This window comes from Sceloporus occidentalis, unplaced genomic scaffold, assembly GCF_023333645.1.
Source record: "Sceloporus occidentalis isolate IW3139 unplaced genomic scaffold, rSceOcc1.0.p SCAF_1, whole genome shotgun sequence".
NCBI lineage: Eukaryota > Metazoa > Chordata > Lepidosauria > Squamata > Phrynosomatidae > Sceloporus > Sceloporus occidentalis.
In genome coordinates, this window is record NW_028316981.1 from 185,926,110 (window position 1) to 185,952,711 (window position 26,602).

Sequence of the window (26,602 nt, forward strand, 5' to 3'; positions counted from 1 at the left end):
ACTAGGCCTCACCCAATCGTTAGGATCCATTTCCTCTTCACCATTGGGCCAACTCCGTGTCACTCAATAACTAGTTCCCGCCCACTCTGGTTTATAATAGGCCAGTGGTCGAGGCCGCCTATTTCCCTCCGCTCCCAATGGCTGGGCGATGCTGTCAGTCAGCAGTATCCGGCGGAGGATTGGTCCGAAGAAGAGGCGGGACGATGACGGAGCGCCGCCCCTCGCGTTCCCAGCGTGCACTGCGTGCGTGTGAGTGTAGAGCGAGCGAGGAAGAGCCTTGGGCCTGCTTCCCGCGTTGAACTCACTTCGCCGCTGCCATGTCGGACTATAGCGCCGGCGGTCCTCCGCCACCTTCCGCTGGGCCGCCGGGCGCCGGGGGCGGAGGAGGGGCAGGGCCTGCGGGGCCTCCGAACCAAGGAGGCGGCGGAGGAGGTGGAGGACAGGCCGGCGGAGGAGCCTCGGGGCCTGGCCCTGGTGGGATCCGCAAGGACGCTTTCGCCGACGCCGTGCAGCGCGCCCGGCAGGTGAGAGGACGGAGAGCCGCGCGGAAGAGCTTCCTGGGCCTCTCTGCCTTTCCCTTCCTCCCGGAAGAGAGCCTCCACCTGCGGCTGCCGGGAGAGAGAGAGAGAGAGTTCAAGACCACTGGGCCGTTTTCCTTCATGAACCGAAAGGAAGCAGGATCCCTCCCTGCAAGCAGAAGAGTAACTCAGACAGGGACAGGGGAAGAGGCAGCGTTGATCTGGGCCTCGGTCCTCTTGGAGGGAGGGGAGGCTGTACTAACTAAACTAGAAATGTTGGGCCTGGTAGGTAGTTCTGGACTGTGCCATTTGCCCCCATAGTTTGAAGGGGAGAGGGAGGGAATCGCTCCCCGCAAGAAGAAAGGTAGTTCAAAAAGGGATTGGGGAGGGTGCAGGATCTGGACCTCAGTCCTGTGGCTCGTGCTTAAACTCACTGAATCTGGTAGTTGATTCTGGCCTGGGTCATTTGCCCCATAGTTTGAAGGGGGAAAGAGAGGAGAAATCACTCCCTGCAAGCAGAAAGGTAGTTCATCAGGGACAGTAAGGATGCAGCGTTTGAGCTTCAGTCCGATGGGGGGGCTTTTCCCAACTAGAATGGACCCATTGAACCCATTAGTTAAATCAACTGTTACGTAAGCACTATTGGCTCAATACGTTTGCTTTACTTAGGAGCGGCAGTTGAGTAGGACATTGGTTGTACAGGTTGAGTCTCTCTGATTCGAAGCGCTTGGCCCATTTGGAGCAAATAAGGTAACTTGGAGATGGGACCCAAGTCACATAAGATTTGCCTTGAAATACGCATTATATGCGCAGCCTGAAAATAATCTTATGCGTAATATTGTAGATGGTTTTGTGCACGAAAGAAAGTTGGCATATCCGCTCCCTCCTCTTCCCAGACCAGGCCTTCCTACTGAAGGTCCCGAAGAGTCCTGAGGCAGGAGAATTGGGGACTGTGCCATTTCCCCTGATAGTTGGAGGGGGAGAAAGGGGAAATCGCTCCCTGCAAGAAGAAAGCTAGCTCAGCAGGGACAGGGGAGGATGCAGGATCTGGGCCGCAATCCTGTCGTTGTTATTTTCAAGCTGAGTAGAACCATTGAGCTCATTAGTTAATTCTAGACTGTGCTATTTCTCCCTCTCCCCTGCCTAATAGCTTTACCGGAAGAGATCAGAAATCATTCCCTACAAGCAGAAAGTTAGCTCAGCAGGGTCAGGGAAGATGTGGGATCTGGGCCTCAATCCTGTTGTGGTTTTTTTAGCTAAAGTAGAACTGTTGAACCAATTTTTTTTTCCAGCTGGAGTAGACCCATTGAACCCGTTAGTTAAATCAACCGTTAGGTTAAGTGATATTGATTTAATAGATTTGCTTTACTTGGGAGTGACAAAAGGATCTTGTGGCACCTTTGAATTGAAAGAGAGGAATTGGTAGCATGAACTTTCTTAGACCTGAGCCTGCTTCCTCAGAGGCATTTGGTGGAGTGGAAGGTCGATTTAGGATATCGGTCGTACAGGCTGAGTCTCACTCATCCGAAATGCTTGGGCCCAGAAATGTTCTGGGATGTTTTGGAATTTGGAATATTTGCATAGACAGAATGAGGCACTGGTAATTTAGGGATGGAACCGTACACTAAACATGAAATTGGTGTTGAAATACACATAGCCTGAAGGTAATTTTATAGATCATGTCTTAAATAATTTTGTGAATGAAACAAAGTTTGTGTACATTGTGAACTGTCAGGAAGCCAAAGTATTACTGTCTCAGCCCCCCCCCCCCGGCCCAATAAAAAAACTTATAGATTTTGGATATCAAAATTCTGGACAAGACAGACTCAACCTGTAGTAGCCAGAAGAGTTTTTGAGAGGGAAACATGCAGAAACCTGTGTTGAGCTTCTAATGTTTACTGTGATGGTAGAGTAGAGGTGAAGATATAATAAAGTAGAGGAATGTTAAACTGGATGTAAGCAAATGCAGTTGTGTTTCTGAATTCTTGGTTTTAAAAAGAAACGGTAGAGCGAGGCAGGCTCTTTAGTTTTAAATTCCATTCTTATGTAAAGATACAAGATTTTTTTAAGGTGATAGAGGTGAGGGCTTACTTGTGTTAAGTTGGCCCTCCATATTTGTGGTTTTGATTTTGGCGGATTATATTAATGGTTCTCTAGGAATCTCTAGGTCTGCCAGTGCAACTCTGATAGAAAATGACCATGGAGTTACTCTGGAGGATCTAGAGCTTACTAGAGAAAGCACTTCTCTAGCCATTTGTAGGTCCTCCAATGTGGTTCCATGGCCAACTTCTGGCAGATGTGGACCATAGAGTTGTGCTGGAGGACCTAGAGATTCCTAGAGAGGTGTTCTCTCAGGTTAAAAAAACAGTGGGTTTTTATTTACAGTTTTTCCATATTTACAGGGTTATTTTGCTCCTTTCCTAAGCAAATGTGGAGGGCCCACTGTATATTTAGACATAATCTGATGGGATTTTTGGTTAATGTTGTAGGATACAGAGTTATCTTTCAAATACATGTGGTGGTTGTTTTAAACCTGCACCACCTGAATTCCCTGTGTGGTTTTTTAAAAAGTGTATTGGGAAGAGATTGTTGCCATAGCTTTTCCAACTTTTTGCTAAACGTAATATCTTTTCATGAGAAAGAGCATTTAAAAACTCTCACAACCTGCACTCAAAAGCGGCATTGTCCCAAAAACTGCCCCTCATACTACTATCACATGCTGTGAAATGTATAGAGAGACACCTGGGCCGGCTCTTTATATCAGAAGGAAGCAACAGAATATAGGTTTCGCTACTTCAGATTGCAGGAAAAACGTGAACCCATTTTTGAATTCTGGGCCTGTTTTCAAAAAGGCCTCCTAAGGTTTTTGTAGCAGACAATGATGATGAGATTGGGGAAATGTTCTAAGCAGACCTACTCTCTGCTGCATGCTATTTCGTTGCTTACAGGAATCTTATTTTTATTTTTTCCATAGTGGTACATACAAAATGTGGATAAAATAGAAGATGGGCAACTAAAGTTTCTGCTCTCTTCTCCCCTTAGGTGCAGAGGAAAGGGTGGAAGGAGTGCATGCGCTGTTTGTTCTTTGAACTGCAATCTTTGGTTCCCTCTTGGGTCTTAATGGAACTGATAGTTGTTGAAAAATAGTCTTAAAACCCCATAAATAGCAAACAAGCATATTAGGAAGAGGTTTCTGGTAAGGAGGCCTGACTGTTCTTCCTTTGCACAACCGTTCTGTTGGTTTTTGCGCTTGCAAGGAATGTGTGTGTCAGCTCTGTAATAAAGATATTGAAAAATTGGTTCCCATGGGCACCCTGAAATGATATGTGCTGTCATCCCAGGACAGTGCCACTTTATTCTCGAGCATGAATAGATCAAGCCTAGGCTTCCCCAGAGAAGTAAGGAAACCTGATGCTTTGTGGAAAACACAGTCTTATAATGGGAAAGGGGGAGATAATGAATGAATAGGGGAGAATGCTGATGAGATTTAACAAAATGCTACAGTTTAATTTGGAGCATGGGTTATCCCTGCTTAGAACATCTCTGTTCTAACTGGTAGAATTCAAAGACATAGCCATGTTAGTGTGGAATAGTAGGCAAACGGATCTTATAGCACCATTGAGAGTAACTGAAAGAAATAAGTTGGTCGCAGACTTGAGCATACTTGCTCAGATGCATTTGTATGCTTCAGATGCACCTGAGGAAGTAGCCTCAAGTCTACAAAAGCTCAGGCTGCCAAGTTTTGTCTTTCAGTTAGTCTCAAAGGTGTTGTACAATCCCTTTGCATTCTGTTCTAAGTCTCTCTACTAAACACTAAGGAACGCTAGCTCAGATGCTGTTAGTTTTAGGTAGTTGCTTCTTGTTTTATAAAATAGCTTCTGTAGATATGTGAGGAGTAGTTTCTGGAGAAAGAGGAAGAAGAAGTTATGTGGGAATGGTAGTACATTTTCCTCCATACTTCTTAACCAAGAGTATAGATGAGTCACTTGCAACTCTCCACATAATTTGGGGGCTACATCGCCAGTCGATAAAAATACACTATCTGGAGAGGGTACGGACTGCCGTCCAACAACGTCTGCAGCATAGTCGATTAAGAAGGCAGATTTGTACCATCTTGCCTATGGATGCAAAGGTGACCCTTGTGGGTCTGTGGTCTTTCCCACATAGAATCATGCACTTTAGGGGGCATTCAGCTGTTAAGAAAAGCTAAGACGTGCATATCCATAGTATATGATTTATTTAGATTGATAGGGACAGATCCATTTCAAAAATTATTTTCTGTGTTAACAGTTCTTCCTTGTTCTGGGTTTTGGGCATTATATGAGCGAAGGACTGCATGGTTGGTATTTGGGTTTATTTTCCTTAGATCCTCAATGTTTACTTGAAACAAGCTCTTTCAAACTATAGTTAGAGCATGTCAGTGAGTTGTGTGAAAATTATTATAAGGGAGGACCAGATGACAACACTTGTTCTAAGCACTTCATGCTTTAGGAAATTAATTTCATCATTACATACTGTACCTGGGAAGATGTCACATCTTTCAGCTTTGTTTTGTTAGAAAGCATTAGATATACTGGTGCTTTAGATACGGGCCAGCAGATTAGTTAGTTGGATTTGGTATCCCACACAGACACTTGAGAATTAAAGAGTCCTGGCATTTTTGTTAGCCTCCACTTGGTTTGATCACTACAGAAACTGTTGGCTGAAAATGGACATCTCAGTCATATTATGTGCAAGGTGAGAGAAAAGCTTTATCATCTGTCTCTAACTTCTCTGTTCCTCAAGAAGAAAGGGTTGTTTTGAGGGAGTATTGCATAAAGAGCAGACCATGGTAGACCAAGGGTCTTATGGCATCAGAGGATGTTGCCTCCTATGATACTTTCTGTGATTAGAAGTGAGAACATTTGAATCTCCATACCTGTTTGTGTCCAACAAATGCATAAAAATGTAGCTCATCAATTTTTGACCTTACATTGCTATTGGTTTCTAAATTCTGCCTATACTGTTGTTAAGTCAGTTGTAAAAACTAGTTTAGGATTTACACTTGGAGAGTTGTGCCTGGCTTGGTCATGTAAAGCCACTGCATGCCCTTGGGGAAGTCTCTCAGCCTCAGAGGATGGCCATGGCAAACCCCCTTTGAAGGAACTTGCCAAGAAAATCCCATGATAGGGTCGCCTTAGGGTTGTCATTAAGTCAGAAAGGACTTGAAGGCACAAAACAGCAGAAACAACAATTGTGCCCATCTCTTAGTGGAAAAGCAGCCTAGCCATCAATATATCCCAGGAATTCCTGAAAATATTACCCCAATTTTAGGCATGTTTTGACCATTTTCCTATTTAAATGCTTTTTACTTTTAGTGATGTCTGTTTACCTCCTCAATCAGTATTTTTAGGTGATGTGGTGGAATGATTTTAGAATGGAACAGTCTTGTCAGATACTCTATGATATCACTGTGGGGCAAAAATCACTGTGATGAAATTCAGGTTCTCAGAGCAATTTTTAAAAATGTGTAACATCCTTGGATCCAGTATGCAAAGGGATCTTGTATCACCTTTGAGACTAATGGTTTCCTGGCATACTACATACATTTCAGCACTATCTAACCCCTCATGAAGGCACCCTTCACCAGTTCATCACATCTCCTTCTCTGTTTACCACACTACATTCCAATACTCATTCATATGGTTATATAGGTCTGTCTCTATCATCTCCACTCCAAACATGCACCTGAGGAAGTAGGCTCATGCTACCAGCTTCTTTCTTTCAGTTAGTCTCAAAGGTGCTACAAGATCCCTTTGCATACTAATTTTCAGACTAACACAGCTTTGTCTGAATTTTACCTGGGTCCAGATCTTTTTGGATAAATATCTTTTTACACAATCAATGACAAATGTAGACTCAGGACAAAAAAGGTCAGAACACTCCACCAAAGCCATGCTTAATTTTGTTTTTAGTACTGGTACTACTTCTCTCTCTTTAAGTGATAGTGAAAGCTTCCTGTTCTCTGCAATCCGTTTCCACAGGGTTTTTGGCAAGTTTGACTATGGTTAAGTGGCCAACCCATTCCTTACTGTTTCAGTTGTGTGCCTTGATGTCTAAATAGCTTACTGACTTCCTTGTATCAGGCTCTTTGCCCTCTGAATACCTGTTGTTTGATAAGCCAGCTCGCTTCAGCTACTACAATCTGTCTTGGGTAGGAATATGACACAGTTTTTATACTGTATTGTAATAGATGTGTTATCATTGGACTTGCTGGTGTTTTTGAGGTTATAGCAGGAACCTTGAAAAGCAGCATGTAATCATGATTTGCATGATTGACACTCTTGATTTCCCCTTTCATCTCAAGTTTAGTGGCAGACCATAGTTGGGCTCCCTTTGATGCAAACAAAAAAACTGAATTGCTTTTGAATTGTATGTCAGGGTAAGAGCTGAATTGTGCAGTATAGGAGGGAGGACATGTCCACACTTTCATTTGGGTAGTATTGAGTTATGGTATGATGTTACAGCTAAACTGTCCCAGTGTCCCTACATCAGTTAATTGCAGTAAGCATTATCAGGTCAGTGCCAGTCATTTTCCTCTCAATATCTGCTGCACCATGTCCACTTTTCAACATCAAGTTCCCACAAGGCAGACATACATAAAACCTTTTATTTGCTTCATGTGCAGAACTATTGTGATGCATCTTGCTTGCTGTAACTGCAGCAAAAATAATTAAGCCTGGGTTGCATGTTTTTGGTTTGCTTTCTTATCCATTACAATTTCTTCATGGATGGCCCCCAGATTTCTGAAAATTACCTTCTTCTTTCACTTCAACTTGATACATTTACTGTTTTTCCAACTCTTCAAGATTACAATTTCAGGATGTGTCTTTGATTCCTCCTTTCCATATGTCAGTCTAGTTCAGAGAATTGTTTGAGACCAATTAATACTTAAAAATCAGTGCTCTTTTTTCAGTTGGATTATAACAATTAAAATTTTCCATTTTTTAAATAAAACCCTACATTTTCAATGAGTCTTTGGTATCCACTGGAGTTTGGTTCCAGGACCACCATCACCTGTGGATACCAAAATCCATGGATACTCAAATCCCATTATATACAGTGCCATAGCAAAATGGCAAACTCAAGATTTGCTTTTTGCTTTTTTAAAAATTATTTTCAAGCTGTGAAAATCTGTGGATGTAGAATCTGTGGTTATGGAGGGCTGACTACTATGTTTACACAATGCTTTCTGTCAGATATGTTGTTGATATTTACACATTTTTCTGTGTAAATTGAAAGCTAATCTGCAAATGTGAAAGTTAACCCTGTACTCATGAGCTATGGAGGTGCTACTGTGCCCATTGCACTTGTGTGCAAAGTACTGTATATTTCTTATTTTTAGGGTTTTTTAAAACTAGTAGCCCTTGTTCTGACTGATTCTTATGAAGACGTTAGTTGGTTGGAGGCTGGTGCATCAGTGCAAAGTACTTCTGGCCACCAAAACAGAAGAAAAGATCAGATGCCATTACCACTTGTCTGGTATTGGGAAGATGCTTGGAGGTGGTACTGAGGCAACTAGGATAGTGCTGGGGTTACATCATAGAGAGTATATGAAAACAGAAGCTGGGGTAGGAATGGTTGCAGTGTGCCTGCAACAGCTGGAGAAGCCTACAGTTGGTGTGGGGCAGTTGACAAGGAATGGAGGTGTATAATTACTGTAGTACTTTATGACTGGCTGCACCATCACAGCAGCTATTCTGTGAATGTGCCTTTCTTTCTTTTAAAAAAAAAATTATTATAACATAGTCATTTATGTACATAGGTTCTTACATTTGATCATTCTATTTTACACAACATAATATTCTCATACAATAAAGATTGTATTCTTTTGATATATGACTGTATTAACTGTTACTAAACCTCCTTTTTTTTCTCTCGTTGTGTGACATTCTCTTACATTTGAATGCACCTTTTGCAACCATTTTGAAGAGGTGCCTATGTTGCTTCCTAAAAAATCCAAATCTGTTCCTTAATCTGAAAGGGTTAGAAACATATCTGCATCCTCATGAATCATGATCATATTAGTCCTTATTCAGTTCTTTTTTGTGGGTTATATTCTTTTAAAACTTGTATTGATTTTCTAGTGTTTTCATTCTCTTGCTTCCATTTCCTTCCCCTCTTGTATTTCCACCCCCTAGTTTTGCCTCCTTATGTCTATAAACCTGGTGTGTGCATCTGCCATTTTCCCCTTATGTTCCTTACCGTCAGAGTTCTTTATACCCTAGCATCTGTGTGCCTCCTTTTCTTGCTGTGTTTATATACCTCATAACCCAGTTTACTATTCTAGTCTCTTACTTATATTGTAAGTCTGAATGCAGGGCCTGTGCTCTTCTTCTTGTGAAGGTAGAATACTGAATGTAGTTATTTCTGGTGACTGATTGATAGACACCTGTGGAGCCACTGCAAGAGCCATTTTGAAGGTTTACAGAAGTGAATCAGTCTGTGAGTCTCTTCCCATTTCTGGAAAAGGCTTCTTTTCCAACACAGTTGGCATCATGTTTTGCCAGCATTCACCATGTGAACTCAAAGGTGGCATCTCTTTTGCCTTCTTTATGCCACTACTAATATTTTAGCATCTGACCCTATGGGCCTGAGGAAGGGGACTGGTGGTATTAGGCTGAAACTTTGAGATGAAGCCAGTTACACAGTTGTCATTCACACACAAACACATTTCTTGTAATACAGAATAGGCTGTATCTTTCATAGTGCATGGAAGAGTGAATTTCAGTAGGCACATGTCAGAGCTGAAACGATGAGGAAAGCCACCCTGTAAAAAGCTCTTATTTTTAATAAAGGTAGAAGAACTGTAAAGTGGAAATGGAGCCTTCCTTTGTAGACAAGCCTTCAGGCTTAACTGGAAGCGAGATGTAATTGAAGTGCATTGGCAACAACTGTGGATCCTTCTCTGTGAAAAGTCTATTTCATAATGATTTTATTGCAACAAGATTAAAATGAATTACTGTATATACTCAATATAAGTCTAGACATTTTAGTCAGAAACTTGAACAAAAAAGAGGTGACTTATCCATGGATCAGTGTAAGTACATGAGGTCAATTTGTAGTTGAGTATATACAGTAGATTAAAATTAAAAAGCAGTGCAGTGTTGCCCAAACAAATGAAGTGTAAGAGCCTAGTTAATCTTTTGGAGGAAGATGTTTCATAAAGTTGCTGCAGTTCCTAGTAGATACCTACAAAGCCACAATTAGCAATGCAATAGCAACCTAGTATTGGACCTCAAATGTTAAATTTATCTTAAGAGCACATAAGAGAGAAGATGGCTGTGTATAAATTCAATTTTCAAGAGCTTTAAAATGTCAGAACAAGTACTAATGTAGAGCTTTGAAAGTCAACACTAGTAGCTTTGAAATCACTCTGTAAACAAAGAGGCAACCAGCATAGATTGTTACAAAACTAGAGTAAAATGGTCCTGTCACAGACTGCAGTGAATTAATTCAAATATTGTCGCCAGGTTGTGTTTCTGAACAACGTCTTTAAGGATTGCCCCACATAGCCTGTATTCCAGTACTCTAAATTTGTGGTATTGAGAGTTTGACTGTAGTGGCCTTTTACATAAGCCACTTCAGACTGAAGCCACTGGCTTTTTGTGAATGAATGTCATTTGCTGCATTGTATACTTAATGACCTGATGCTCCTGAGGCATACATGTCTTCATATTAAACTGTTTCCACATGCATTTTTAAATGCTTTGTTTTCGGTAACCACAGTATCAATTCTGCTTTCAGATAGCAGCTAAAATTGGTGGAGACTCAGCCACAACAGTGAACAACACTACCCCTGACTTTGGATTTGGTGGTCAGAAGAGACAACTAGAGGATGGAGGTACTGTATGACTGTTGAACTTGCCTATATAAACATAAACAGCTTGCAGAGTTCATATACCAGGCTTAGCACAAGTGGAGCCTGTCCCTCAATCATGGCAGCAGAGGTTCCATTTGTTTTGGCAGAGTTTGTTTAGCCATCCAACAGATCCACTGAAATAAATGCAGGGAACAAAATTGACACCTTCCCCAATTGCCTGTAAACTGGTGTAGATGCATCAACATCTGTAGTAGCCATAGCACACTTCCAGAATAGCCTTTACCTGTAGCAGCAGCCTTGAAGGTTGATTAGAGTAATGGAGAAAAGTAGTGGCTGTCTTCTAACTGCTAAAACAAATGTAGATGCATTTCGTTTTGTTTTCACAGACCAGCCAGAGAGCAAGAAGATGGCTCCTCAGCCAGAACGTAAGTTCACTTTAGTTTTAGAGCACTGGGGAGTGATCTGTGTTAACTACAGGCTCGCTCATTTTCATATTAATACTGAAAAATGGAGGAAGAATAAACTGTTTTAGAGGGGATGAGACTTATATTTTAATTTGTTATGCCCAATTTTTTAAAAAGCAGAATTATAGAGTGGCTCACAACTTATCCTCTATCATTTGAATTCATAACCAAAGTTTTGTTTTGCTTTCTAGCCATGCCACCACCCCCTCAACTTGGACCGATCCATCCTCCCCCCAGGTAAACTAGTTGTTTCCTTTCTTTTCTCCCCAAATGTGCTTGAGCTGGAAGGATAAAGTAAATGCAAAAGTGCTCAACTTGTGAGTGCAATGTGCCTGCAAGGTGGCAGTATTTCCGGGTACACCACCACCAGGAAGGCTGCTTTGGTTAGGTGCAGGTCAGCATCCAGATTGGTGAGAGACATACTGTTGGCAAACCAGTGAGTCACTCCTGGCACTTGTATGCCTTGGTTAGGTAGTGAAAGGTTGTGCTGCTTGGCCATTAATGAGGTACTTCTTGTGTAGCTTTTGGTTTCAGAACTTTAGTTTCTGGACCTGTGTCCAAAGAGCCTATGTGCAAATGCTGCTGTAGTGGGCCTTTGGGCTGCTTTAGTTGGCCATGGGTCCTGCCAGGCTGCACTGGTGCATGGTGATCTCCTCAGAGCAGTGCGTAATTGCTCAGCCACCTTCCTGTCTGCCCTTCCAGGAGGAGAAAAACTCTCCATTTTTTTTGTTTCTTGATGGATGCTGGTGAACACCAGGTCCATTTCTGTAACCCTCCCACTCCTTACTTTAAGCTGCTGACCATTTTCCTTGCAGGTCTACAGTGACTGAAGAGTACAGAGTACCTGATGGCATGGTGGGACTCAGTGAGTATTAGACAGAGAGGGGAGAAACCTGCTTTTGCTGTAGTTGAAAGTCTGTCACTTTACTTTTACTAACCAGTGCCTTCCAGACTTTTCAGTACCTGTAGGCTGAGCTTCCCATGGGGAAAGCTCAGGCAGGTTGTTTGGTTTGTGGTCCCTTCTGTGCATTTTCTGAGAGGTGACAAGCATTTGAGTTGGCTGTATTGCTCAGAGCTGTATATGCTCAGATATTGGGAGGGAGGGGGTCTGTTTTGCTCTGTGAAATGCTCAGGCAAGGATTCTGTTCGTTCAGTGGTAGGGGCTGGTTGCTCAGAGCAACTTGAAGCTGGTGTCCTGTGAGCTGTTTCCCCATATGGCAGGATTTTGAGGGCTTGAACCCCAGCACAGATTCATCCTGGACACTTCATAGGTTCAGGCTAGGAGTGCTGCGGGGGTTCAGAATTATTATTTTTTTTAATTGCTTATGGCCTTTGAGTTGGATTATCAGTTTTCTGTGAGTGATCCTGGGTAGGCCTTTGCCAGAAGGAATGGTGGCTGCAAAACACTGCCTGAAGCAGAGTTTTAACTGAACTGGAGAGAGTCTGTTCCCACAAGGCATTTTGTTTAAAAGCCCTGGTATTGGCTTGGCATTCAAGTGCTGAAAGCTTAGAAGAATAGTTTTGGGTGTAATTTTGATGCTGCGGTCCCTTTCAGATGTCTCTGGTTCTTTGAGACTATCTGCCATTGTAGCTTCTGAGACCCTGGAATACTTTGCTTCCTGTTGTTTGAATTGAATTTTAAGAGGAGCAGTTCTGTCCCCCTTTCTTCCAAATGTGTTTTATAAACCGTGACACTGTGTAAACAATGTATTCTTGTTCCATTTAGCTGCTGGTTCCGTACACTGTGCATCTTTTTGTACTCGGATTTATTGTTAAACCAACTTATAGAATGTCTTGTGTCTATAGCAGCACAAAATGAATTCTCATGAACAAGTTCTCTTTGCTGTGGGGCCTGCCGTTTCCTGCAGGGCACTCCCCACCCCCCACATACACAAATAAAAATGTTCATTCCAACCTCTTGAAACGAAGAAAAATGAAAACCTTTGTCTTGTAACCAGCCTTTAGAGAATAACACCTTCATTTTATCTTTAATGTCTTAGTGCACCTTTCCTTACTTTGCAGTCATAGGAAGAGGAGGGGAGCAAATCAACAAAATACAGCAGGACTCTGGATGCAAAGTGCAGATCTCACCAGGTAGGTGTAAGCTGAAGGGGCATGTCATAAGGTGGATTTAGATAGAGACACAGAGGCTCTCGATGTCCTTCTCTGCCCTATAATTTTGGGTCTATGAAGTTAAATTTACACAATTATTTTGAAGCATACCAACAATTTCTTCCACACATTAATTCCACAATGGGGACTATGTGGCCTTCCACCTGTTGCTGGAATTCTCATCAGTGAGACATGATGGGAACTATAGTTCAGCAATTTCTGGCAGGCTTCCTAGAGAAGTTGTGTGAAGTTTCAGCTGCTATATTAGCAGGTACTACTTGCTGTTACTGCCAGACTGTCTGAGTGATCAATTTCATCAACAGCAGTCATTTGATGTAAACCGTTCTTTGTTCTGTGCATTTTCAAGGACCTACCTTTAATATCTGCCAGTTCCTTCAGACCCATATATGATGGCTGTCTTCATGTTGGTTAGTCCTAATTAGAGTAGAACATTAGATCAGTTATTGAATTGTTAACCAAAATGTAGATAAATGTAGTGGATTCAATGGTTCTACTCTAGTCTGAAAGAGGATTTAGACCAATCTGTGATTTGGAGGTAGAGCTCACACTGGGGAGATGTGCTTCTGCAGAGAGTAGTTTAACAGTCTTATCTCCTGATGACCTGTCTTTGCTCCTACAGACAGTGGAGGTTTGCCAGAGCGGAGTGTGTCTCTGACAGGATCACCAGAATCTGTACAGTGAGTAGGATCTTGCCCTTTGTCAAGGTGTTATTTCAAGAAGATATAAAAGAAGAGTTGATGACAGAGGACATGGGGTTCCAATAAATTTCACAGACTAGACAACATAATCCAAGGACTGTTATGCAGATAAGCAGGGCTCTATTAGTGCAGAGGTTAATTGGGAAATGATAAGAGGTGAGGTGGGGGTGATAAATACAGGCACAGGGAGAATTTCAGCATGGCTGTTTATATCATGACACCACATATCCAAGAGAATAGCAAGACCTTCTTAATGGTGGTATGTGAACTGTGGTGTTTCCTCCTGACAAATGTTTTGACTGGCCCCCTTCTCAAGTTTAGGGCAGCAAAGACTTTTACCTCAGCATGCTTTTAATCTTTCTTAGCCACCTGCTGTGACAATTATTTTTAAACTGACCCATTTGTTTTTGCTCTTGTTGCTCTTTTAGTGATTTAATAGATGTATCTTTTTTTATCTCACAATAGTAGTAGAAGCTGCCTTGAAGGCTGAAAGGTGAAGTAGAATTTTTCGTTGCACATACACAAAAACTAGATAAAAACATTGGGTTGTGTTTTCATTTTACCTCTGAGCTCTGACTTGAGTTGGACTTATATTGAGGAAGGGACCAAAATTTTCATCAGGTGTTGATAGTTACAGTACTTCAGTGTTTGCTGTACAAGCAAGTAATTTCCTATGTATCCCACACCTCCTGAATTTAAGACAGACCTAGGCTAGGGTACAGTACCACCTTCTACAGTGTCCTCACCCTGCCCTCAGTGTGAAACAGCAGCCACATGGATCCCCAGCACAGCTGCATATCCTCACACCTACCCAGGCATTTTCCTAGAGACCTTGAATACCTAGGCAAGGAGGAGGCTTGCCCTGGGAACAAGGGCTGTTCTTTCTTGCCTTGGTGTACAAGCACCTACAGACTATACTTGGATGCAACCCATAACTAATCAGTCAGAAGAGAATGGAGCTGCAGTACCACTCCAGCTTCTGTTGTGCTTCAGAAAGGAGAGGAAGGAACAGCCTCTGCCCCTGCTCATCCCCCTGAGTAAAATACGCTAGTGGAGGTGTATGGTCCATGAGCCTGCTGATCTGATTTCATCTATACAGTGTACTAGCCTCAATTAGTTCTTGCTAACCAGAGCAACAATGAAGCAGTTGTGGTCAGAATTAGAGCAGATCCAGTTACCTGTGGTGGTGTGGAAGCAACATAGGAGCCATGCTTCCACCTACAGGTGACTTGAGGACATAAGTCATTAAGAAGAGTCCCATTTTAGCAGCAGAAACTCTCTAAGTCAGAGGGTTATAACAGGCTCTGAATCTCATCACTCACCATTGTGCTGTTTGTGCTTCCCCTTCTCTGCAGAAAAGCAAAAATGATGCTTGATGACATTGTGTCTCGAGGGCGTGGTGGGCCTCCTGGTCAGTTCCACGATAATGCCAACGGGCAGAATGGTACAGTGCAGGAAATCATGATCCCAGCTGGAAAAGCAGGTCTGGTGATCGGCAAAGGCGGAGAGACCATCAAACAGCTGCAGGTTCGGGCTACACACAAACTCTACCTAGATTTCTTTCCTCGGAGCTGATCTTTGTCTTTGTGTATTGGCCTCTTTTCTTGATGGCCTTCTGTTTTTGTGCAGCAAATATTGTCTTCTTTTGCCCCAACAGCTCTTGATATTGGGGCCATCTAAAATCCTGATTGATTTGAGTTAACTTATATCTGAGTGGAGGGATTTGTAAGAACCTTGAACAAATACATAAAGTCTTAAACCTTTCTTCTCCCCTCTCCCCCCACTTTCATGTAGGAACGAGCTGGAGTGAAAATGATTTTAATTCAAGACGGTTCACAAAACACGAATGTAGATAAGCCTCTTCGGATAATTGGCGACCCTTACAAAGTGCAGGTAAAGCATGCTGCTGGTTTAACTGAGGCTGACTGGGCTGCTTCAGTCTCTCTGAGAAGAGTAGATGGATGGGGGATAACTGCACCTTGTGTGTGCGTTGTGTGCCTTCAAGTTATTTCTGACTTAGGATCACCATATTATGGGGGTTTCATGGCAAGATATGTTCTGAGGTTTGCCATTGCTTTCCTATGAGGCTGAGAGGATGTGACTTGCCCAGGGTCAGCAGTGGGTTTAATGGCCGAGTGGGAATCAAACCCTGGTCTCCAGAATCATAGTCTTAACAGTCATATTGCTACGCCATGCTGACTCTCTATTAGACTAGTGCTAAAAGCACATCTAAAGAGTACAGGTTGTCTCTTAGTTGATAGTGTGTTATGTGGGGTTTTTTTTAGTGAAACAGTTAATTTTCTATAGTAATTTGTGGCTTGGAGGAGGCAGTCTCATATAATTTCTGCTCAGAGATGTATCCAGTGCAAATCCTGTGTCTTGGAGCTGTGCATAACTGAATCAGAAATGTGGGAAGTGGGAAAAGGTTGTCTTCCTCATAGTTTGTCTATGAGGTCTGCCTCATTTCTAATATCATCAAACAAATGTCTTTCAGTCAAAGAATTCTGTCCTTATGTTCCCCCCATTCAGGCCCAGCCCACTAGCTACTTGTCTGATATTTCTGCTCAGTGGCTCTTGTCCAGCCATGCTCAGTATATCTAGAAAAATACTTCATTTTCCCTCCTGCATCTTAATAGTATAGCCATTGCCATTCAGACACAACTGTGGCTTTATCCTTCTTGTCAATAAGTAATATCAGTTATACAGTATGTTTGGCATACTGGTTAGCTGACCACCTATTTTGTCAAGAAGACTGCTGGCATAAACCAAAATATACCTGAATCCTGTGTCACATCCCTTCTGTCCATTCTTTTTGTCACAACATAAACCAGCATTTCCTGGATTAATTAACATAGTTTCCCTGTGCCACCTGAATTGGAATATTGATATAACAAGAAGTTTAGGCATGTTGAATCATGGTGCACTGAAGTGGTGTGGACCAAGGACAGAGCTTTGTCACCAGGCTTATGCATATTTCAGTTTAATATGGCAAGTGTGTTGTGTGCCTTCAGATTTTTTCTGACTAATGGCAACCCTATCATGGGATTTTCTTGGCAAGATTTGTTAGGGAATTGGGGGGAGGGTGTTTCTGAGGCTAAGAGGGTGTGACTTGTCCACAGTCACCCAATAGGCTTCCATGGCTGAGCAGGGATTCAAACCCTAGTCTCCAGAGATGTAGTCTCAAATCACTGCACAGTGCTGGTTCTCAGTATGCATATTTAGCAGACCACTCTGCAGGTAGCAACTTTAATCTTTCTTTCATTATGGTATCTTTTGTTAGCCAAGGCAAGAGCATGATCAGCTTTAACTCTAGCCAGGCCTTCAGGTCAGACAAAAAATTGATCCTACTGCTACTGTGTTGTTGTTAATCAGTTTCTGTCCTAATAAAAGTATACATTTGAAGACTATTAGAGACATTTCATTTAAAGCAAATATTAAATAACAAAGCATAAAGAGAACACTTACAGTAAGAGGCTTGAAATGTAGTTCTCCAGATGGAAGTACAGTCAGTTTCAGAGAACCTTAGAAGAGTAGTAGGGTTTTTAACAGGCACCTCTTTTTTTCCATTTTGCTTGATTATACAAAACAATAACCAACATATATGTGTTTCAAACAATACACAGAACAATAAAACATCTCTACAAAGACAGCCATTACAACATATATAAACCATACACAAATATATTAAATGACTTTAAAAGTCTTTTAAAAATGACCTCCCACATTTTTACTAGAAGTATTCAAGTGTTTAAGCTAACTTCCCACCATTACATATTAATTTATTAACCCACCAGTTTACTTCATGAATTTATCTAGTTTTCAAAGCCTCTAATACATGTCAAACAGTTACGTTAGTGCATTCTGTGTATTGGGGGAGCACTGCAAAAAGTGAGGTCACTTTGAAGAAGGCCCCCTTCCAGACTGCAGCCAGATGGTTGTCTGCTGATCATGGGGCAACCTAGCAGCATTGCCCACCTCCAACAACCATGTAGGTAGGATATAGTTATACTATAAATGCAAGCATTTCTAAACAGGAACACAAATAGTGCTCATAGTTGCATTTTTCTTGCCTCTTGAACATGAAAATAACCATTTCATACTGAGAAGATATTTGAAAATAGCCTCCTGATAAATAGGACAGCTGCCTTTAAAAGCTGGTATTTGGGGGGTTTTAACAATTGAACAATTAAGTTTGTTCAATTAACAATTGCAGAAACAGTTCCAAAGGATGTCCCAATATTGAATTGTTTTGACTACAGACATAGAACATTAGTCTGATTCTGACAATCCATAGTTATACTTTACAAAATAGTAATTTAGTATTTTGAGTATTTCACTTTCTGTTGACATTCCTGTTTTTATTAGTCAGTCCCAGTCCTCCTATACAATATCTTGAAAATTGTGTATCTTCTCATATAAAACTCCTCTAATTTATGCTCTGGTAGTTTGTTGCAATATCTACTAAAGACATCTCCTTCAACTTCCTTGGTGGCTCTGATTTCTCTTCACCACTGTCCAAAACTGCCTCTTTCCCATTGTTCATACCATGTTGCTCCTCTTCTTCAATCCTTTCATCCTTTTTTCCTCTTTATTCCCCATTCTGTGATCTTTATTATTGCAGTTCATAACACACACCACTGTGGGCTTACTCTGAATTACCCAGCATCCTTTTTATAGTGTCATGCTATTAAATCCAAACATTCTCAAATATTTGGCATAAAAGAGTTTTCATTGAAAATCCTTATGTAACTTGCCTAGATTGTAAGAAATGCCCAAGTCGTTCCAGAATTTATGTTCATGTTTCTTTACAGCAAGCCTGTGAAATGGTAATGGACATCTTACGAGAGCGGGACCAGGGAGGTTTTGGTGACCGAAATGAGTACGGTTCCAGGATTGGCGGAGGAATAGATGTAAGCATTGGCTAGAGTTTGCTGAGGCAAGGGGAGGTGGTAGATTCAGGGAAGATGTTATCCTTCATTCCCCACTTCTGCTTAATGTCCAAAAGCTGGGATGTGGCAGAAACCTTTAGTCCTAATCTTTCTTAGTAATTTGTATCACTTTTACCTATTCTTAGATATACATGTCATCATCTTAATTTTGCGTGTTACCTTTTTACTTGTACAGGTCCCTGTGCCCAGGCATTCAGTTGGGGTAGTTATTGGCCGTAGTGGTGAGATGATTAAGAAAATACAAAATGACGCTGGAGTTCGGATACAGTTCAAGCAAGGTCAGAAGCTCATGTCGTCTTTTCCTCCTCCATCAAGATCTGTCTTTGTTTTGCATGATGAAGCATTACCAGGCCTATTGCATGTTTGCGTTGTTTCCCTCACTGATTTGCCAGGTCTAGTTACTATTCCTGTGACTATTCTGATTATGTTTTCTCACTCTTAGTGTGGAATTGCTTTCTGCACAGCTTTTCCCTCACCATTTGATTTTCAGAATGTTTCCTAGTGATCCTGGACAGACTTTACACAAAAAGTGATCTGAGTTAAGGCTGCTTTTGGTGAAGGATAGTGTTTAGTGTCTGTCCTGCCTACCTTTTCTTCTCCCTTATATTTTTATTTTATTTATTTTTGTCTGTCTCTTTTGGCAGCGACTGCTTACATAGTTATGCTGGTTGCTGTCTCCAGTGGCTTGGTTTGCAAACACTAAATGAAACATAGAGTCTGATGATACTGTCTCCTCATCCCCATTTCAGATGATGGCACAGGTCCTGAAAAGATTGCCCATATCATGGGTCCTCCTGACAGATGTGAACATGCTGCCAGGATTATCAATGATCTTCTTCAGAGTCTTCGGGTATGAAATGCTATATGAGTTCATGTCAGTTCTCGGGTGGTGCCCAAGAATTCTGTGTATCTAAGAACGGCATTGAATAAGTTAAATAAGTAGTTATAGTATTTTTCAATTGTGGCTGGCTAATCAGATATAAAAGCATCTTAGTTTCTAAACATTTGAGATCTTTTGTAGGTTTTGTACTAGCCTAAGGGTAAGTGTTAAATACGTTCTTGAGACAATTATTTTTCTCCACAGCAAACTTTCATACTCTACTTAAAGGAAATCACTTTCATATTACCTTGTTCACAGCTCGCCAGCATGTTGTAATGGTTCTGGAGAAGGTTCTGGGATGCACAGTTAATCCAGGGGAAGTGTATCCAGACTTCTTAGGTATTGCTGTGACTGCACTAGAATGTTCTCAACACTTCTCTCTGGCTGCACACTGCAGGAGATGATCAATAGTGATGGACAACAGTGAGGTCCTTTAGGGATGTTTGCCTAGTATTAGTGATCTCCTCATTCAGTATCCCTTCCTGCAGCACTCAAGGTTTCCCCTGCTTGCCGTTTGTAAGCCTCTGCTTGGGCAAAGTGAGACCATTACCTTCTGGGAATCATAAAGAGTGTGTGTTTGTAGACATGTATGTGATTCCCACAGATTGTTTCAAAAGTTTGTTCCAGTGTCCTCTTCTCAAACATTGTATTCTTCTCTTACAGAGTGGCCCTCCAGGCCCCCCAGGCTCAGGAATGCCTCCTGGTGGCAGAGGTCGAGGCAGAGGGCAGGGTAATTGGGGGCCTCCAGGAGGCGAGATGACCTTCTCCATTCCCACTCACAAATGTGGTTTAGTTATTGGCAGAGGTGAGTGTCTCTCTGTGCTCCTCAGCTTTGCCTGAGCTGATCTAAATCGATTCAACAATTCATACCTCCCCACTCTTTCAGGTGGAGAAAATGTGAAGGCCATAAATCAGCAGACAGGAGCCTTTGTAGAAATATCCCGGCAGCTACCACCCAACGGAGACCCCAACTTCAAACTGTTCATCATTCGTGGTTCACCTCAGCAGATTGATCACGCCAAGCAGCTCATTGAGGAGAAAATTGAGGTAGCTGGCTGCCTTTCTCTGCATTGAGGACTTCCCAGATGACTGAGTTCTAGATGTAGCATTTCTCACATGAAGGATATTTCATTTTTTTCAGGGCCCCCTCTGCCCAGTGGGACCAGGACCTGGCCCTGGAGGACCTCCAGGACCAGCACCAATGGGCCCTTTCAACCCAGGGCCTTTCAATCAAGGCCCACCCAGTGCACCCCCACAGTAAGTATCAAGAATAACACACTATCAGATCATCAGCTGGGTGATAGCTTAGGAAGCATTAAAAACAAAGTGCTATCTATCTTCATTGGATTACTTTGCTCTCATGGATAAAGGCTGTTAATGAGAATGCATATTACAATTCCCCCAAGCTAGGATGCCTAAATACACATTTGTTCTGTTTGAGAGAGCATACACCCACCTCTGACTTTTGGCAGGTCCTGGTCAAATAAAGATACAAGCTTTGCAGTGTCTCTGTTACCCATTTCCATTCTTCTTTTCCTGAACAAGGGAAATTGTCATGGATTGGGGGTCCCTTATCACTTGTGTGTTTTTTTAAAACACATTTTAATGCTCTAGTTTTTCCAAGCAATTGTTTTCTCATAGTGATGTGCTGGGGCAATATGACTGTGACTCAGTTTGCTGGACAGCTGAACCCTGGTTACTTCCATATTTGTTTGTGTAAATCATTCCAGTGACCTTTTCTTTCTGTTTCAGTCCTGGGGGACCACCACCTCCACAGTATCCACCCCAAGGTTGGGGCAATGCCTACCCACAGTGGCAGCCTCCTGCTCCTCATGATCCAGGTACGTATTTATGAGACTTTTATAATGACTGTCGATAGTCGTATCAGGGTGTTTTGTATAATACTGTTGTGGGTCAGAGATTTGCAGGGGGTTATATTAACATGTGGAGTTGATGGTGGTTAGATGCTCAAAGCATACAGCTTTCTGTACTGTCTCACTTCCAGGTAAAGCAGCCGCCGCAGACCCCAATGCAGCCTGGGCAGCTTATTATTCGCACTACTACCAGCAGCCCCCTGGCCCAGTGCCAGGAGCTCCGCCAGCTCCCACAGCACCACCTGTGCAAGGAGAGCCACCACAGCCACCCCCCACAGGACAGTCAGACTACACTAAGGCATGGGAAGAATATTACAAAAAACTAGGTAACTGACTTTGATCAATATTTGTCCTATTTTGCTGGAGACATAGCTTAATATTAGAGGACTAAAAAAATCAACTTCATTGATGAACCAAACTGTGAACAATTTTCTCTCTCTCAAACCTCCCTTTATATATATCATGTTGACTAAAATGCTTCGGAGCTTGTTTTCTCTTTTAATATTTCTTCAACTACTTACTGAATATTTGATATAAAGAATAGTTCTTTTAACTTGCACTTACTGTCAAGTATAAGCAAGCAGACATTTGGTAAATGCTGGCCAAGATCCATTGAGGTGCATCTGCCCCACAAATATGTCAGTGAAACATTTTTGCCAAAGGGAGGGGGGAGGTGGAATTAGTTTTTCGATCAGCAGAATCAGAAAGGGAGGCCGTCTCCTTCCCACTGCAGCCTGCTGTTCCTTCTGGAGAACTCTCCAGAGCTGGTTTCCAAGCTGTGCTGATGATTGCAGTGGGCTTGGGAAAAGTGTTCTGGTAGTGGAGCATGATTATGGTTGGTTAGATCAACAAAGCAGTACAATTTGGTCCTAATTAAGATATTGGCTGACTGGATTTTTTCTTGTGAACTAGAATGGCTTATTTGTTTCATGTGCAGTTTAGAGGAACTCCCTTTGAGACCACGTTTGTCATATTACGGTGGTTCCCTGTGAGAAATATTACCTCCTAGCATTGGACTGGCTTTCTTAAATCTATTGTAAAGTAGAAACAAATCATGGAAGTCCTTCCAGTTCAGAGCACTCTGATACTGGATGAAGGTGGGGAAGGCAGTGTTCCAGTTGAGGAACCTTGTCAATCTTTGAACTGAACTTAGCTTCTGAAGTTCCATGGACAGCATAGCTGGTCCCTGTTGAGTTTCCTTCTTCTTGAACATGGAATTACTACATATGGTCATTCTCAGAGAAGTCTCCAAACATCCTGGCCATGATGATCATCCCACGTGCCTTTGGAAGAAGCCTGGCCCCCAGGCAGACATGTTAAACCTGGGAGATGTTCCAAGCTCCCACAAGGGTCAGCATGATGTCTCAATGATCACCAGTTTGGACTGCACATATTAGCCCAGGCCATTGAGAACCTTCTTTTCAGAAACTTGAGTCCTGTAGATGAGCTGAGTAGTCTGCATAACGAGGACCTTGCCCTTTAATTCTGCTTACAGGCCAGCAGCCCCAGCAACCTGGAGCACCACCACAGCAGGACTACACAAAAGCCTGGGAAGAATATTATAAAAAGCAAGGTGAGTTAAAGGAGCTGGGAGACAGCCTCATAGGAGCTTGGCAGTAGCATTGGGTTTAGAGTGTCTCCCTTGTCTGTTCTATGCTATGCACAGTTGACCTGTGAATAAGTCTCAGGAAGCCTTGCTCCAGAGCTGACATGCACAGGATAGCCCCTTCAGTCCCTCTTTTCTTTTTGGAAGCAGCTCAAGTAGCTACTGGGGCAGGGCCAACCGCACCACCAGGACCTCAGCCAGACTACAGCGCAGCTTGGGCAGAATACTACAGACAGCAAGCTGCCTACTATGGACAGACGCCCGGCGCTGGTGGCCCAGTGCCACCACCCACACAGCAGGGACAGCAGGTGAGTTGCAGAACTACAGCTGGTTTGTCTGCTTCAGAAGTAATGTCTGCAGAAAATCTGTGGAGACACTTCTAATCATTTGTAAAATTAGGATGGCTGTTGAGTTGAGATACAGACTTTCAAATAATCTGGACCTGGGCTTTATAGGTCATGACCAGCACTTTGAATTGTGCCTGAAAATGAATCAGTAGCCAGTGAAGCTGTTTCAACAAGGGAATTGTGTGCTCCCTATAACTGGCACTGGTCAGCATTCTGGCCTCAGCATTTTGAATCCATTGAAATTTCCAAATAGTTTCCAAAGGCAGCCACACATAGCGTGTGTTACAGTAGTCCAAACAGAATTTAATCAAGGCATGTGTCACTGTACCCAGATATAACATCTCAAGGAATGGGTGCAGTTGGTTCACTAGTTTTAACTCTGCAAATGCACTTCTGGCCAGTGCTGAAACCAGGCAACTAGGATCAGAATTGAGTCCAGGAGCACACCCAAACTGTGAGCCTGAGATTTCAGGGGTAGTACAATTTGGTTGCCCTCATCCATTAATGACAGCAGACATTGATTTAATACAGAGACAGTTCCCCAACCAGCAGCCTGATATCTGTCCATCTTCCATAATGGAAATGTTCTTCCTGGCTTCATTTTTGATTCCAGACACTGGCTCCTTCAACCCTTCTGTCAGGAAAGCATGTTTCTTTGGTCAGAAGAGCTTTCAGATTTGGTTAACTCCAACTCAGGCACCGGAAGAGGGATTAATTTGCACATTATTTCTCCCCACAATAAGGTTATCTTACTTCAACTCTTGTAGTTTTATTTATTACCTCTTTGCTTATGAACAGCATGGGGATGCATTTGAGTTCCCCATGCCCTTTTTTGAGCCCAGCTTTATTGCTAACCAAGACATACTTTTAATTTGAATAGTGCTTCTCTTACAAATTGCAGATCATTTTAAGTCCAGACTGGAGACTGTTGAAGTTCTCAGCAAGTTAAAGGTTGTGAGCAGAAACATCCAACAATAATTCGTTTTTGCTATTCACAGGCCTTGTTGTTCAAGTTTGGGAAATCATAGCCTGCCAGAATGGGCATTCTATTTCTAAATGTTTTTGAGTTTTAAGGAATTGGAAAGGGTAGAGAGAGTAATACAATTTTGAGGAAGAAATTCAAAAATCTGCTCAGGCTTTAATAGAAGTTCTTCAGTTGTTCAGAGCTGAGCATCTCCCACCTGCCAGTTTTTCCTTTCAAGGCTAGTTGGGGATCATGAGTGAGAGAACTGAACTGATTAGCACATGAGAGAGCTTGGGTTTTTTTTCCAGGTTGCTCTGTTTTTAGGTCTCTAACATCACAAGTAGGCTCTGAGAACAAGCCTAGCTTCCCTGTCCTTGATTACTAGCAAACTAAACAACACAAATAGTTAAATGCAAGCCCATGTTGACAAAAGAAAATTAGTTTTGCGAGGCCTAATTAAGAAGCACACAGCCTGTGTAAGATAAAAGATATTAAGAAGTGTGCTTGTGCTGGCGACCTCATAACAGTGCTGCTCCTGCTCTGATGGAATCTTTCCCTGCTATTTCTTTTTAAATAAAGGCACACTTAACTTCAGACAAGGGTTAGTATTTCTCAAATTTATTTTTGTCCCTGAGGGGCTTTCCCCATAAACTAAAAGGAGAGCTGAATGTTGTGCTTGTTAACATCTGTACATGCTGCAATTGTGGAATTGCAATGGGCACAGAGTCACTGCCAGACAAGTCTGGCTGTTACAATCTGTGTAGTGCTCTCTGTTGACAATGGATGGCAGGCCCTGTGATAGACAAGGTTGTGGAAGCTCTTACCTATTTCCTTAGTGTATTCTGATTCTTTACAATAAGCTGGGCCCAATACAACATGTTTTGTAACATTCAGTCATTTCACAAATGACACAACGTCAGGTGTGTGGATGGAGGCGAACAGGGAATTCAGTCAGGGTTCTGGTTTCATCTCATTCTAGACTGTTCAAAGTGAATCATGAGAACTACATGGAATCTCCCTATTGAAGTTTACCTGTCTTGCTTGCTGCTTTGAACTTAACAAGTCCCCATCATGTCCTTCTCTTTTCCACAGGCTCAGTGAGTTGAATGTGATCCTTCCCCATCTCTGAGAACCTTTTTGTTTTGGAAAGAGGTGGCTGCTGCAGGAAGTGACGGGGTGGGAAGGGAGCTGGCCTGTCGCTCTGATTGCTGGATTTCTTCTGGGAATTTCGGCCACGCCACCTTCAAGTCTCTCTTAAAAATAAACCCAGATCTCCAAACCCCTAATGTTGAGCCAGCAGCTGTAGAAGATAGCCGACTAAAACCGCTGCCGCCGCCAGACCCCATCCTGCCTGACACACACCTCAGTTTTCAGGGTAACACTTCCTCTTTTTTCTGTTTTGTTTTAAAAATAAACTTTACAAGGAAAAGTCACTCTGCTTTTTAGTTAGAGTTGGAACATTCCTCGGACAAAGGTGTTGGTGTTTCAGACAACCCCTTCCCTGCCCCTTCATTTCTCCACTGCTGGGACTGATCTGTCGTGTTTTTGTCTGTTCAAGAGGAAACTGAAACAAACAATTGTATGCTCAATTTTTACTTTTTACCGCTCGTTTTTAACTTCACAAATAAATGATAACAAAACATCCCCCTGTGTCTGCTGGGTGGTGTCTGTCTTTCTCTTTCTGTCCATAGGGTTTTTTGAAGCTGATGTTTGTTCACAATATAGCTGTTGTAAAAGCCTGATAATGGTCATGAATTAAGAGCTTCCTGTGTTTTTATAGTTTGAGCAGGCATTTGTGCATTTTTGTTGAATAAAATGCTTTTTTGTTTTAAAGTCTCTGATGCAACTGTGTGTGTTTCCAAAGGTAGGGTCCCCAAGAGGTGCTCTCACTTCATCCAAAGAATCAGGGGAGAAGAAGCAGATTCATACCCTTTCTTGATGCTGAGCAAGGGTGAGCTGCCTGTTGGTGGGATGGGGGATAGCAGATGTGGTACTCTTTAATACCTAGATTGACAGTTTGGGAGGTGCACCTATCTTCAGGGGGATGGGCAGCTTACATAGATGAGGTCCCTGGGTGACTGTAGCAACTACCCAAGTCCCTAGCTACTACAGACAACCCCTGATCTTTCTATTTCTGTGACATGATCAGATTGGTTCAGGTAACAATTATCTTTTCTCTCAAGTAAAGTCCTGGAAGGATTACTGGGACAGGGTGGGGTGGCCATTTTCAAATGCAAAGCACTTTCTTCAGAGATGAAAGGACTGGGGCGTGCCAATTGAATAAGAGGTCAAAGGGGGAGAAGCAAA

At 42.4% G+C, this 26,602-nt stretch overlaps 1 protein-coding gene across 2 annotated transcripts; it reads left to right on the plus strand.

The window, feature by feature from the left end:
* Nucleotides 1-254: 254 nt before the first annotated feature.
* On the plus strand, nucleotides 255-26,128 carry KHSRP (KH-type splicing regulatory protein). Of its 2 annotated transcripts, XM_089486573.1 has the most exons (20): nucleotides 255-524; nucleotides 10,305-10,401; nucleotides 10,767-10,805; nucleotides 11,036-11,081; nucleotides 11,660-11,709; nucleotides 12,867-12,938; nucleotides 13,597-13,654; nucleotides 15,031-15,202; nucleotides 15,470-15,568; nucleotides 18,487-18,585; nucleotides 18,800-18,902; nucleotides 19,374-19,474; nucleotides 20,168-20,309; nucleotides 20,391-20,551; nucleotides 20,646-20,761; nucleotides 21,257-21,345; nucleotides 21,510-21,704; nucleotides 22,874-22,951; nucleotides 23,135-23,292; nucleotides 25,388-26,128. In XM_089486573.1, exons 1-20 carry the CDS (start codon nucleotides 318-320, stop codon nucleotides 25,394-25,396), a joined length of 2,091 nt encoding a protein of 696 aa, XP_089342699.1. In that variant the 5' UTR covers nucleotides 255-317; the 3' UTR covers nucleotides 25,397-26,128. The 2 variants fall into 2 exon arrangements, with proteins under 2 accessions (XP_089342699.1, XP_089342704.1); XM_089486578.1 differs by lacking the exons at nucleotides 255-524; nucleotides 11,660-11,709 and having other exon boundaries at nucleotides 10,314-10,401.
* Nucleotides 26,129-26,602: the final 474 nt, after the last annotated feature.

Coding starts and splice junctions, on each gene's coding strand:
- KHSRP (XM_089486573.1), top strand. CDS start 318: ATGTCGGACTATAGCGCCGGCGGTCCTCCGCCACCTTCCGCTGGGCCG. Junction 10,806..11,035: donor GATGGCTCCTCAGCCAGAAC/GTAAGTTCACTT, acceptor TTTGCTTTCTAG/CCATGCCACCACCCCCTCAA. Junction 12,939..13,596: donor CAAAGTGCAGATCTCACCAG/GTAGGTGTAAGC, acceptor TTGCTCCTACAG/ACAGTGGAGGTTTGCCAGAG.